The sequence below is a fragment of the Syngnathus acus genome, chromosome 2, assembly GCF_901709675.1.
Source record: "Syngnathus acus chromosome 2, fSynAcu1.2, whole genome shotgun sequence".
NCBI classification, from domain to species: domain Eukaryota; kingdom Metazoa; phylum Chordata; class Actinopteri; order Syngnathiformes; family Syngnathidae; genus Syngnathus; species Syngnathus acus.
Window position 1 is genome coordinate 12,943,882 of NC_051088.1, and position 14,482 is coordinate 12,958,363.

At 40.9% G+C, this 14,482-nt stretch overlaps 1 protein-coding gene across 12 annotated transcripts in view; it reads right to left on the reverse strand.

Moving 5' to 3' along the window:
- Nucleotides 1-13,806, reverse strand: part of hspg2 (heparan sulfate proteoglycan 2) — a 62,498-nt gene extending 48,692 nt beyond the window's left edge. For 11 of the 12 annotated variants that reach the window (XM_037246014.1, XM_037246011.1, XM_037246020.1 and 8 more), the window contains exon 1: nt 13,400-13,805. In XM_037246014.1, coding sequence (XP_037101909.1) covers nt 13,400-13,456 — 57 coding nt within the window. In that variant the 5' untranslated portion in view covers nt 13,457-13,805. Of the gene's footprint in view, nt 1-13,399 lie in introns of all 12 variants that reach the window. The other variant, XM_037246019.1, reaches the window with a different exon arrangement.
- Nucleotides 13,807-14,482: the final 676 nt, after the last annotated feature.

Consider the following 14,482-nt stretch of genomic DNA (forward strand, 5'->3'; position numbering starts at 1 on the left):
AGGAATGAGCACATTCAGATTTAATAGGTCTGTGGGGGCCAGGCAAGGATTTTGACTGGTAATAAAACCAACTCCTGTGAAGAGAAAAAATATGCTAATTTATGTTAAGACTCATGAGGAAAAACAAGTCAAAAGAATAAAAACTCTTTTGTACTTGACATGCATAAAACATAAAAGGGTGTCAAAGCAATGTAAGATATGTAGTGAGTGTTTCCGGAAACATTTTTGTGAGCGGCTTGCGGGTAAGTTAGGGAGTCAGAGAGCAGCTCCAATTGCCCCAGACGACAGCTGGCCAGTGTGGTACGGCGACTGGCGGCCACTTGGAAGGGAAGATTAGTGCCAACGTGGCCATCTGAGGCCTGCTTATTTATAACGGAAAGATACGCCATAAAAACACTCACTGTCCCGTACACAGTAAAGAAGTAACACCACAGCGCCTGAAATTAACTTATGATGACGTAATGTGGTTAAGTGCTTTCACCCGAAGCTCCATCAGCCATCTTGGATCCAGTATCATTCCAGAGCATCAGCTATGACTAACTCACAGATGCACAATTGGGGGTGAAAAGCTTCTCAGCAGCCAACCTAACATCCTCCGCAAATGAGGATCTTGCATTTCCTTATAAATTGCATGTAGCCCAGTTGGCTCGCGCTAAATTTCAAAGGAATGAGGGAAGCTACTTCAATTAGCAACAATTTTTACAGGATGTAAAAGTATGAAAATGTTGACACTGCAACTGGGAATCGTTCTTAACTTTTGGTATGTTTTAAGACCACATCAACTTGTCTGATTTTGGAGAGGAAAGCTGTCGTTGACGCACTGGTTTACCCCCCCCACGGATTTGACTCGCCCTCTCCCCTTTATTTCTCACTCTGAATTCCTGCCTCAGGACCAAATAATTGGACACCACCTGTTGACTTGGCCTCACTCATGCTGTCCAACATAATGGCAGGCCAGAACTCGCTCATGGCCCCCCTGTGCACTCCATTAGCTCATCTCTCAAGTGTATGGGAAAGTTGGCTGAATAAACCCATACCCGAGTACACAGCTTACGCAAGCTTGATTGCAAAAGGAATCAAGTTTTTGACATCTATCAATAAAATAGAGCATGGAAAAAACTTTGTCCCTCACAGATGTATTTACCAAAGAGACGGAAAATTAAAGAATTTACTCATTCGGGTTTTAACACAAACCGCAAAAAACACTGAGTTAATTAACTAGGATTTGTGTGGTTGCCATGGTGATGCTTTAGGAACTCAAAAGCAACTCCAGCATGTTGAGATTTTGCTTTGTAACCCAAGATGCACTTCAAACTTAGAACATCACAACAGAACCTGCTGTTAAGCCAAGGCGCCATCTTAAGCACATCAAAGTCCTTCTCGCTTTACTTTGGAAGCTTTGTAAAGAGCAAAACAAAAAAGCAAGTAGGGTAAGAATGAAAATATTCCCCCAATTACATAAATATGTACCGTGATTTCCCATGCATAATGTGCAAAATTTAACTAATTTATTGTCCTAAAATCTGGGGTGCGCATTATGCATGGGTACAACAATTTTTGAAGAAAATCTCCCTCGAAATAAAACTTGAAATCACCTTTCTTCTTGTTTGTTGTCAATCGCGCATCGCATTCAGCCATCCTGCCCAACACACTTAGTCAGTAAAATTCATAATTGACGACATATCGTTTGATGCGATGGTGCAATCCTTGATGGTGTATTATTGTCAAATATTGTTTGTTTTTTAATCTCCATCGCAGACCGGATATCATACGGAGGCAGTATCACTGCGCATGCGCACTATGGATCCGATGCGCAGAACGGATGCGCAAGACACGTCAGCTATTTAAAGAGCGAGAGTTCAGTTTAATTAGCAGTTTCATCAAAATGGTTAAGAGAGCAAGTTATAGTATAGCATTTCAAAAGAAAGTCATTGAAGTGGCAGAAGAATTAGGCAATAGGGCAGCTGCGCGCCAATTTGATGTCAATGAATCAAACATAAGACTCTGGAGGAAGAAAAAAAATCAATTTGATACAGCGAAGGTTTCAGCAAGAGCACCTGGAAGAGGAAAGAAAGCGGTTGTTCCCAAAGATGATCTTTTTTCTGAAATAATTTTACGTTTACGGACTTAAGTAAGAGTCAAAATTTGGGTGCGTATTATACATGAGTACAGGCTTTTTTCCAGCATCGACATGCCATTTTTAGGGTGCGTATTATGCATGGGGGCGTATTATACATGGAAAATTACGGTTATTTATATTTTAAAATGATGACATCAGAAAAGCCAGCGGTGCACCACTTTTCATATCCTTTACGGACAACCCCCAATGGAAAGTACCTCAAGTGTTTTTGCGAAGCACTACAAGATGAGACAGCTGAATGTGTGAGTGGGGAAGAAGAAATAATAGGCTCCCTGGAATCCATCCCTGAACCAAAAAAAAAAAGCATTCATACAGCCCACTAGAAAAAAATCTGCATTCATCTGATTATAAAACGTATGATATTGTGATGCATCTACTACATTCATAATGAAATCACTTCACTTGACTTATATTGCTTCCTAAAAAACAAATCTATGATTTTACTTGACATTTTTCTTAAGATTGAGTGGCCTGTGAGGCTTGCAGCTGTTTGAGTGTAGTTGTAGGTTCTTTTGTGACCTCAAGAATGAGTCGTTGTTGCTTGAAATACATTTGGTTGGCCAACCACTCCTATTCCCACTGTAATGGCTCTCTGACCATGATTCGCTGGTGTTTGAAAGCCTTGGAAAATGCTTTGTAACCTTTTCCAGGTTGATATACATAATTTTTTAGTCAATTCGATTATTATTTTGTCTGAAATTTCTTTGGATTGGGGCACGTGTTTCTTTTGGAGATCTTGTATTCTATTTTCACTTTGAACTATTTTAAGTGATTTCTTTATTCAGCAAAACTTTGCCACTTTTGTTACAGCCTGGGTGTGGCCAATGAAATTTGCTTTTAGTTTTACCAAAACTGGTCTATTTAACCTTTTGCAAAAGCGTAATCATCTTAATTACTCTTTTGCAAAGGGTCAAATATATTTAGACTTTTTCCCCCCCTTAATAAATAGATAATCATTTAGAATATTCATTTTCTATTTACTTTACTAATACTAAAATCTTTATTTACGCAGAACAGTTTCTCATTTGCAATGCCAACTTGGCTGCAGACAGCCGAGTAAACAAAGCTGTATCATGCTTTGAGGCTTGCCACACTTAATTATAGGCATTGATTATATATTAGCATTGACACAATGGTGATCTAATTTCTTATGAAATATGAGTTATTTTGGTGGCTCTTTTTCTTGCCAGAAGTAAGATGCCACGGGGGTGGCTCCTCACATTGTGATGTCACAAAGTGAGGTCATTATCTTGGATCGGGCGGGGCTGGTTCTTGTCGAGGAAGAATTAGCAGGAATGCGTGAGTGAATAGAGGAAAACACCACTTTAGGGGTGTTTTTTTTGTGAAGATCTAGCATTTTAATACTTCTACTTAATACTTGGATTGTCTTTGTGAGATATTCACATTGGCTTGATGACCTGAAACATTTCAAGTGTGGTAAATATAAAAAAAAAGTAGAAAGTGGGATTTCTTCACGGCACTGCACGTTGCACTGGAGTTTGTCTTTGTTTGTCTTGGGTTTCATTCAAATGAAATCCCATAGGATCATGTGCCTGTTAAGAAGTGGTGACTAAGTCAATTCTTAGAGCCATGCGTATTTTGACAGGAGATCAACACAGTCAACAGAGATGGAATTCAAGAGGGATACAAAAATACTTCAGGAGCTGTGGATCTGCAGGTGCTATTTCACCCTTACACCAAATAACCTGCAGCGTGACTGACTGGATGTGCAACTGAATACGAATGGAAGAGTCAGTCCAGTGAGGCGACATCCATGTCTAAATATATTTGCAGTGGATATAGCTCATACATTAAGTGTGCTTTCACAAACATGCACCTCAAAAAATCAAGGTCTGGTGGCCCAGCAGAGATTTAGTATAGCAAGGTCATCCGCTGCTGTGATGTGCAACCCTTCCCCCACCTTCCAATTTGAGGTTGGGTTTGGACAAGCACCAATAAACAGAAGAAAGTGATGACAGACCATTTTGAATTTGGTTTTTTTTGTGTCATCACATTATCCTGTTTCTGCCAAGAGGATTGCTGTAATTCCGTCCGAAATTTAAAAAAATATACTTTTTGGGTCATTTTCAGCATAAGTCTGATGGTAGCATGGAGGCCATGTGCCATTGAGCCACCTTTAATCTTGATATGTGTCAGTAGCAAAGACCACCTCATGACTACAAACAGAAAATAATGGGAATCACATGCAACTATACTTTTGGATGTAGAGATGTGACCCTAAGATGCAGACTAAAAGGGGACTTCCCAGCAGGTATCTCCTTTGTTTGGTGAAGGAAGCCATTTATTCCCCCCTCAATCCTGGAATCAAGGCAAATCTTAACCATCTCCCCCCAAAAAAGTCAGTGAGCTTTACTGCTTTAACTACTATTTACCCTAAAGCAGAGCAACGTGAACATTCCTGAAGCCAATTACTGGGTTGCAGCATGTGAGAGGGGATCAGGTGCCCACTTTGTCAGCATCAAATAGTCTCTCTGGGATTGGCACACAGCCTCTCCATACGGTTTAAAACCTTTACATTCAGATTGCCTCTGTCACCCTGTGACAAAGGATCAAGAGGTGGGACACTAGCAAAACCTGGGTTTATCTTCAGGCGGCTGGATCAAGAAGACGGATCTCGGGAATCCCAGTAATGCAAAGGTGGGATTGCTCAAGTGGCAATGCACTTTTTCTTTCGGCCGGTTTGAAACCAGGAACTTTAATAGGATAAGCTTATCTGTGTTGTTACGGGCAATACTTACAGTTATTTCTTGGATTGCACATATTCTTTTTTTTTTTTTTTTAACACCTTCAAATGTCCCTTTGGATTTATTATTCCATTAATTTGATGGAACAGGAACAGACTTTGTTTTTGAATTTACAGGCAAAATCGTGTTGTTAATTTTTTAACAAGATCTGACACCTGTTTAACAGTTGAATGCTCGTCTGAAGCGTTTTTGGGTTTTTTTTTTTTTTGCTGCCTCCATGTTTGGAAATGAGTGTACAAATCCGAGACAGCCAGAGAGTGAAAGCAGACTTTGGACAAGCAACATGGCGATATAGCTACAGTATAAATGTTGTTGCTTGGGAGATACACACTTTTGTCCAAGGTCAACAAGAGGCTCGGTGGGAGACAGCCTTGACTTTTCTGCATCATTTACTTTTATAGGAACCATTGTAGTAGAGCGCTCAGGAGTGTCATGTTTTTACTATTTGAACCGTGAATCTTGTTTTGACCATTGATGTGACATGCTTCAAGCAATAAACAATAAAAAAAAAAAAAAAATCCATACAAGCAATGTATGGATGTTTTTTTATTGACAGTGTTGACTGAGTGACGGTAGTTTATTAACTCACCTGGTGAATCATCCTGTCTAGACTTTAGGCCTGGAGCAAGAGTAGCATTTTTAATCAGACGTACTGATAAGAAGCCTTTTTGTGTGGTTTATAAGATTTAACAAAAACAGGCGTGCAGTGTGTGTGATCTCAGAAAAGAGAACATTTTAACAACAAACATTCACAAATTGTAATTAAATTCCCAGGTGCTGAATATTAAAGACAACCAGGAATTGTCGGAATTCACAAATATGACAATAAAAATAATAACAATGTATGTCATCCAATGTACCAAACAAAAGATTTCATGACATTTTTACACGTCACTTTTTACGGGTCGAAGTTAATCGCGGCCATGTGTTCCCAAACGACACGACTGTGTTTGAAAGAGCTTCTTTGACGTACTTTCTTCTAGACACAGCTGTTTGAAGTAAAACACCACAGAGGAGTGGGGGGGGGGGGTTACAACGGCTTAGCACCAACTAACCAAAGGAGCCAATCAACAAAGGACGGTCCAAAAACAGAACCTTGGAAAAATGGACCTCACAGGTAAATTTCATCTGTCCTCATAACTCTAATTTGAAGGTGTGCTCACACCTCCAAAAACATCTGGAGTTGATGCACGCATACAAGAAAGGAGCAAGAAGAAGAAGAAATCTCCCCTTTCATTGGCCGCAGATGTGAGTGGTCCGTTTCCTTCTATAATAAAGCGTAATTACAGGCGTGGGGACTCTGTGTGCTTGTGTGAAAACACACTGACGACAGGCGCTTGGTTAATCAGCAATGAAGCACAGAAATGTTGCTGCACATCACTCAGATCTCGAGCTTGCAGACAAGCCAGAACAAGCTCGTTAGACCTTACAGCAGGAAAAGAGTAGACAAGCCTTCAACAGCTCGAAGGTTGAACTCTCCTGAGGTCTTACTACTTGGGATTGAAAATAGGATGTCGAACAGCTGTTGTGCATGACGTCTTGTAAAAACCTGCAAGTCTCCCTAGATTATAGTTCGAGGAGCAGGATTTCAAGTTTTTGTGATGCCACACGGAAGGGGATCAGTGGTGGTAAAAAAGAAAAGTGTGAATGTGTCCAATTTCCTGGCTGCTCTGTGTAATATAGCTTAGTCAGCAAGAATTCAACAAGATGTTTGGATTAAGCCGCCATACCGCAATTGTGTCTACTTTTACACGCAATGGAATGCCGGATAATTTCATCATGACTTTTGTGTCAGTGCCATTTATATAGAACCACAACCCAGAAAATGTGCACCTTCACCCCTTTTGCTCAACATCAAAGTTACGACGGCGCAAACTACTTGCTTTTCATTTGGATGACACAACGGTTAGCTTTTCATTGCACCTGCAAGACATTTCATAATGTTAGTGTTAGAAACTAGCCTGTGGCGTTAATAAGAAATGATTTATGATGGTCTATGAAAAGATTATCTTAATCTAATCTAAATAAATGGTCTATAAATTCCGTGACAGTTTGTGAGCACTCATTTGCTAGCTTCTCACGCGGTAACAAGGCCTGATGAAGATCAAAAATTGATAGCAATCTATAAATGATCTTGGACTGGTATTTCAAACCATGATGACACGCAGTCCAGGCTTCTCTAAAATAAATGAGCAGCTCACAAGCATGATGAAATGATGAGATCCACGGCTGCAAGAGTGTTGACAAGCCGCTGGAGAGGGTTAATCAGGAACTAAACGGAAAAAATGGACATGAGCGCTCCCCCTCCGTCTATGCCAGAATATCTTGACAGTTAGCTACACCTCCTGCATGCCCATGTCTCCACCCCTCGTATCCAATACAAAGTCAACCCCCCCACACACACACAAGGGAATACAGGGCCTCTTGGTCCTGGCAGAGTCCACTACTCACATAAATCACACATAGACTCGGTGTAGGCAAAGCAACATTTAACTCTCCCTTTTAAAGTCTTAACTGACGGCCTTGGCCAGAGGTGTGTCCGGCATGAAGATGACTGCAGGGAAAGCGACAACTTTACTGTCCCGATCAAAAGCATAAATCCCTGAATCACATATCACTTTTCCACGACTGTCATTCAAAGAAAATAGAGAATACATGAGTGACCGCAGTTGTGAAATATAACTAAAGAAAAGCAGCTGCTGTTCCCACAACTTGATCCGTCACTGTGGTACGGCGCAGGCCCCATTTGTCACCAGAGACTTGATTAAAAAAAAAAAAAAAAAGTAAAACTTCTCAAGTGTCTACACAGGCTGACTCATCGTCCTTCTCACAAAAGTTCAAGTACAAAACTAGCAGATGACATCACTGATTAGCAACACTAACATGCTGACCAACACCATGTGTTTATATTGAGAGAGGTCAACACAGCTTGCCCATATTCAAACGTTGGCCGTCTCGTCACGTATGTCCCCGTATATGGCAGTGTGAAATTCGTCAATGCATCAAATCTATGTGTCGCTATTGCGGCTAACATAGCGCTGACATCAACATGATTGTCTCTTGCAAAACTGACAGCAACCTAAAGCAAACGTGGAGTCAAACAAAAGCCATTACCTCACACCGAGTCATGAACACCGAAAAAATTACTGGCTCTCGTTTTTTTTTTTATTGTTATTTTTCATCCTGTCACATTTTTACCGACTATAGTCTTTTTTGGGGGGTATAGCAATAAAAGTCCTGCCAGTCAGTAGAAACGTGCAGCCACGAGAGGTCAGGGGGACGTGACTCAAAATGTACACTATATGAGGCAAACTTTATTATTTTTATTGATCCCCAGAAGAGGACTGTGGAAAGATTGAGGGGGCTGTGCAACAAAGTCACACCCCACAGCAGTTGGGAATCGGCACCTTTTTTTAAGTGGCAAGCAAAAAAAGAAATTAGCTTCTCTATCTCCAGCCACCGAGCGACATTCGCATTGAAGACTAAATTACACTCACTCGCTTTCTAGTCATTTACTACATATAAGGTGAAGTATTGTTTTTGCACAGTCTTCATTCCTAACAAAAAAATCTAGTGATTAAACTTTTTGTAATTCAATTCATATATTCATATTAATTTACCCACTGTGGGATTAATTAAATCCATTTGATCAATTGTTATCTAGATGAAACCCCAGATGATTGATTTTTACCATTTAATTTGGCTTCACGTCTTTGCTCTTTATTAAAAACAAAAAAAACAAAAAAACAACATTGAGTAGAATATTGGCCAAGTAGTTAAGCAACTGGCGTAGAAACATACAAAATGGATTGCTGCACGGATAATATGTACTTAGTGGCAGTGGCAGTGGTGATCAAGGTTAAGACACCTTTGCTCCCACATGGGTGCTCCCACCATTTCAGTCTAAACTATGGACATTTATTTGTCTGCTTTACTAATTGAGCGACCTTCAGCCTCAGACTCGCAATCTTGGAACACATGCTTGAGACACTTTGCAGAGTCTTTATGTCTCAATGGATTTATTTGGAATAACTGAAATTGAGATGGGATAAAAGATGGAAGCCTCCTTACACTGATAGCAATCTGTGAGAGCTTGGGGAGTTTGAATGAGATCAGAATGCTTAGTGGTCATAATTTCCAGAAGCTTGCAAAAGAGTTGTGGTTTTATTCTTGTTAAACGCTTCACCACTAAGTGGATTTACATGCTACATTTTTCTTAAAAAAATAAAGTAAAAAAAATACTACCATGACTCTTTTCGCCCAAATAGAAATGTCTAAGATCATAGAAAAAACAAAATCAATGACAATGTAAGAAGATGAGAGAGAATTTACAAATAACTAAATATGCCATTCAGGTGGGGAAAATTACATACAGGAAAGCCTGAATAAACTTTTTTCTGGGGAAGTAAGGTCCTCCTGGAGGACAGACAACACCAGATTTCATTTCCTTTTCAGGAAGATGACTCAGCATGGGTCAAAGGTTTCAAAGAATCGTGGGCATCTGAACAATAGATGAGCGCAAACGTTTCGGCCCGAATGGGCCGAAGTTGCCAGTGCTCATGCTAAATGATATTTTAGAATTGCGTCATGAGATTCATTGATTTGGTAATCATTTTCATTTTTTCATCAATACATTCCTGCTGTTAACCTGTTGTGAATTAATATAGGGGAATGAGGAATGACAATTGCTAGATGTAAAAAAAAAAAAAAAAACTGAGCGCGTGTTTGGAGGGAGAGTGCACAGGGTTTATTATGTCTGGTGGAACATCAGCTCAGACTCAAGAAACTGCAGCCTGGAGGACGTGTGAAGAACAAAGAGCCACTTAAGACGTGTTCACCTGTATTTGCATTTTTAAAAAAAAATTTTTAATGAGACATGACGAGCTAAAACCTGCAGAAATTGACTTTGTGAATCGCTTCTGTGGATTTCAATTCATGACCCTCAGACAAAGGTCTAGCAAATGAGACATGCGGGTGGGAAGATTCACAGGTAGAGACATGTTGTACAGTAAGAGGAAGCCTCCACTGACAACAGGGTAGGATTGATTCGAGTTATAATAGGAAATACACAACGAGCAGTGACATTCTTTTGAAAAACACAATCCTGCTTCATTTTTACAGAAAAGGGCAGCAGCTCTAATCAGGAGCATAGTCGAGTGGAGAACTCAGAAGACAATGCAGCAGCTCTGCCAAAGTGGCTTCACATATACTGTAGGGCTTTAGAAAAGACAATGGTGGACAACTGAAGCTTTTCAAAGGCCGCATTACACTCAAGTTAGCATTTCAATGGATCTCCTGGAAGTGCATGCCTGGAAAAAGCCTGGTGGTCCCTTATGGAAGAGCAAAAACCAGGATTTGTAGGACTGAATACTCATTCCTGTGGAGTCAGAGCAAATTCCAAAGGATCGGGTAGGATTTTACAACCTAAAGCCATGCATCAAGATGTGATTTTCCACACGCAAATACTTTTTGATGATTAGCTAGTTTTATTGCTTTTTATTGCTGCTGGTGTCCACGAGTCATCTGCGACCCGACTATGAACTCTGCAGGGTTCAGTGCACCTGCAGCTTCATAACACAGGAATGAGGATGATACCAGGAGCCAATGGGCAGATTTCAAAACTTGGCTTGTTGGAAACTGTCGTGCACACTGTTGGAGTGATTACAATAAGAAATCATTCAATCTATAGGTTAAAATAGCAAATTACTCTGAAATAAGGATCATTACTTGGATTCTATCCAATATATAGGTGCAAAACCTACCAAACATGTCTTATTTATTTATTTTTTATTCATTTATTTATTTATTTATTCATGCATGCATTCATGAATCTATATATTTATAAATGTATTTATTTATAAATAATGATAATATATTCTATTATAAATTATTTATAAATAACAAATAAATAAATACTATATCAGAATTGAAATAAGGAACAGGAAATGTTTAAATAAATACATGAGAATTGAAATAAGGAACAGGAAATGTTTAAATAAATAAATAGATAAATAAATGAATGAATAAATACTCAATTACTAAAATATATAGTAGCTTCAGCCATGGTACACTTGCTGACCGCTTGAGCATACAGACTACATACGTATATAGTTAAAGGAAAAAGGTGCTACTGTGTTCAGAGATGTGAATGGAAAGAGTGGGACTCTAGTGAGAATGAGAAGCGCCGGAGAGTATGTGCACACATGTCGGCACATGCACAGCTGAGGTGCAGCCTGATGTGGAGTCTGCGGTTTTGCCCTTCATGGATGCAGTGGCATGCACAAAAAGCGAGGCTTGACTATCAGAGTAGAGTTCGACATCATTAACAGTGGCCCGTTGGCTCGAGGCCACTCTGTGACTGTGTTGGGCCACCTGACGTTTACTGTTGCTCTTCCAACTGCGCCATAACCAAATATGATTAAATCAATATGCTATATTCAATACTTTGAGTTTCATCCACTTAAATCGATCAGTCGACATTGATCTGGGCAGATTTTTTTTGCATTTCATCTGAAATCCTTGGCTTGATGAAAATAAACCTATAAAAAGTTGAATAGTAATTATACAGTTCAATTTTAAACCGAAGGGAAAAAAAACAACATGCAAAAAAGTGACCACAAAGAAAGCTAATGTATTAGGCATTAAAATTTGGAAACTTTGACATTTTCTGCTTAATTTTTGTACTTTTCACAACAACTACTAAGCAAAGAGGAGAAGAAGAAAAAAACTTTATTTGGCATGATCATTGAGATTTCCCAGTCTCATTTCGGGTTTAAATGAACCTTGACGAACCTCATCAGAATCATCAGAGCACATCTCCACACTGGACCGAGTCCTACTTTGATGGCGACAACAAACATCCCACAAGCGCCAGTCTGCTTGAGGAGTGGCGAGCCGCTTCAGTGCAGCCTCTTGCCACCAGCCAAGATGGCTTCTCTCCTGTGGCTATAACTCAACAATGCAATGTTTACTGAACCAAGTCTTCAAGCAATTATCCGAAGGGGTCTGCTGTGAGGGGGGGGGTTGGGGGGGTCCCCCTTCTGTTCAAACGATGGAGTGCAGTTGGTGTTTGCACTGCTGTGCTCGCAATCCTCATCCACTCTGATTGGCAACTAACCACCAGGTAGTCTGAATCAACAAAGAGAGCACCAACTGCCTCCTCAATGAGTCGGATATTGCAGACCAAATAAATCAAGAGATTAAGTTGTCAGGTTGAAATAGTTTTATGCGGATGAGGTGGTCGGCTTACGCAGCGGAGCGAGAGAATCATTTACACCACTGGCACACATGCAAGATATACCGTCAAAGGAATTCAGGCCAGCCTACCCCCACCATTAAGTCAGGGGACACTTGTGTCACTCTAAACTTGGAGACAACACAGAGCCAACAGTGTCAGCGACCACGGGAGGGATGATACAAGCAAGTCACAGTCAAACCTAAACAAGCCAAAGTTGTTGCGTCACAGAAAACTTTGCTCGCTACTGTTGACTGCCAGCGGGACACTTGTGACACACGCCCTTGGCCATCAAGAATTTGCACTGACTTTGATTTTAGGTGTGCTGATGTGCATGACCCCAACATTCCAGCAGGCTGGGAGGAGGGCCCGTAGCAACACCAGAAGTGCTTGGTGCTTAATTGAATCATAGAACAGGGGAGCCTGCTGCTATAGTTCAAAGTCATCATAGAGGAAACAGATGCTCGCGGTTCCAGATAATTCAATTAGGTTTTGGTATGTTCGGGTCTGGTGTTCAATCAAGGCTACGGTTCAAATACGGAGGCCTTTACCTGATGCCTACTAGAAGGCTAGATGGTAAAAACATTTTCTGAACAATATCACGTGTAAATCCATCAGATGTATGTCAGCTACATCCCATCGTTCAACACGCCTCCGATCAAATCAGTACTGGAGAGGCCGATATCTCAGCTGTCACAGCTCCAGGACACTAAAACAAATATCTCCAAAGTGCTTCACTGCAATCAAGGCTCTTTTATAAGAGCTCACAGATAGGTACGAGTACTACTGTTAAGAAATGATGTATAAAATTCAATCAACTCATGACAGCTCTAATGACAAATACGTAATGTAACCAATCAATAGCACATTGTTGGATAAGTACAAAGGATTAGATTTGTTGAAATGTCTTTACGCCAGCTTGAACATGTTGGTCTTTTGCTGCAAGTGTGAGCGCTTGCTGGGTGACGCAGAGACAAGAAGGCTATGCAGGTCTGACTATGAATAGCTTGTTTCTGTGGATAAACTTAGAGCAGCTTCTCACCAGCGGACTCCTAGTTTGTCACTTTTAAAAAGGCATCCTTACATGCTGCACTGGAATCTGGAATGCAGCCCACTTAGCATGTGAGCGGCACCATTCACCAAACTGATTCAGGGTATGGAAAAGCTGCACTTATGGATTTGCCTTGACCTTACAAGAGAGGGTTGTGTCTTTTAATAGGAGAGTTTCGAGGTAATAAAAGTCTCAAAGCTTATACTTACATGAACCAATTGGCATGAGAGTAACAAATATAGAAGTCCATAGGTCCAAGAGCCCATTTTCCTCCAACCCAGCCCAGCCTGCAACTGCTGGGGAAAGTGGAAACAAGAAGGTCCTTCTCTCCTGCTTGCCCGCCTTACTGGAGCGACTCCTGCGCCCCCTCCGAGTGTTGCGTCCCGGGACAAAATCGAACGTCTCCTCTGCGTCCCGTGACCCGTCGGAACTGCATCAACAGGTGCGAAACGGAGGAGTGGAGATCCGCCGCTCCGATTTGGCTTTGTGCATTCGGCGATGAGCACCAAACGAGCGCGCTGGGCTGTGCGCTTCGACACTGTGAAGTGGTTGCGGGCTGAGTGAACGCACTCTCTGCAAGTCACAGGGAAGTCCTGTGTGGGACGGAAGAGCGCACTGGAAAAGTAAAAGGCGGAATGGAATTCTGGGAGCCGGTGGCTCATCTCACTACTGGGAGAGACATTGCGCGACGCGGGGTTTTTCTTTTGGATGTTGTTTGTTGATGTTTTCAAATTTTCTATCCGGAAAGGAGTGAACGTGCTACTCCAGTGAGCCCTCGTTAGATCACATTGCTGTCAAAGTTTTTATTTTTTCCATCATAAGGCTTTTTTTTTTTTTGTCTTCACCGATTTGAATTGCAGCTAATATGAAAATTTCTGGAGCAGGGTAAACCCAAGCCAATATAGCAAGATTTTAATTCCCCCTTCCTCCTCCATTTAAGATTTAACAATACAGTGGTGCCTCGGTTTTCGAACACAATCCGTTCCAGAAGGCTGTTCGAGAAGTGAATCGTTCGAATTAGGAATCATATTTTCACATTACAAATAATGGAAAAAAAATGTATCCGTTCCAAGCAAAAAAAAAAAAAAAAAAAAAAAAAAAAGCCTTTTTTAAGCACTTTTTCATATTTTTGTCCAATCGCGCAACTGCAGCGCACCGCCGAACGCGCAACCGTAGCGCGTCGCCGACCGCGCAACTGCACCGCGCTGGTCGCATTATTGTGACAGAGCGGTCGCTGAGATTTAGAAAATATTTTTAAAGTCCTGCTGTACTTTCCAAAATTAAAGTGGACA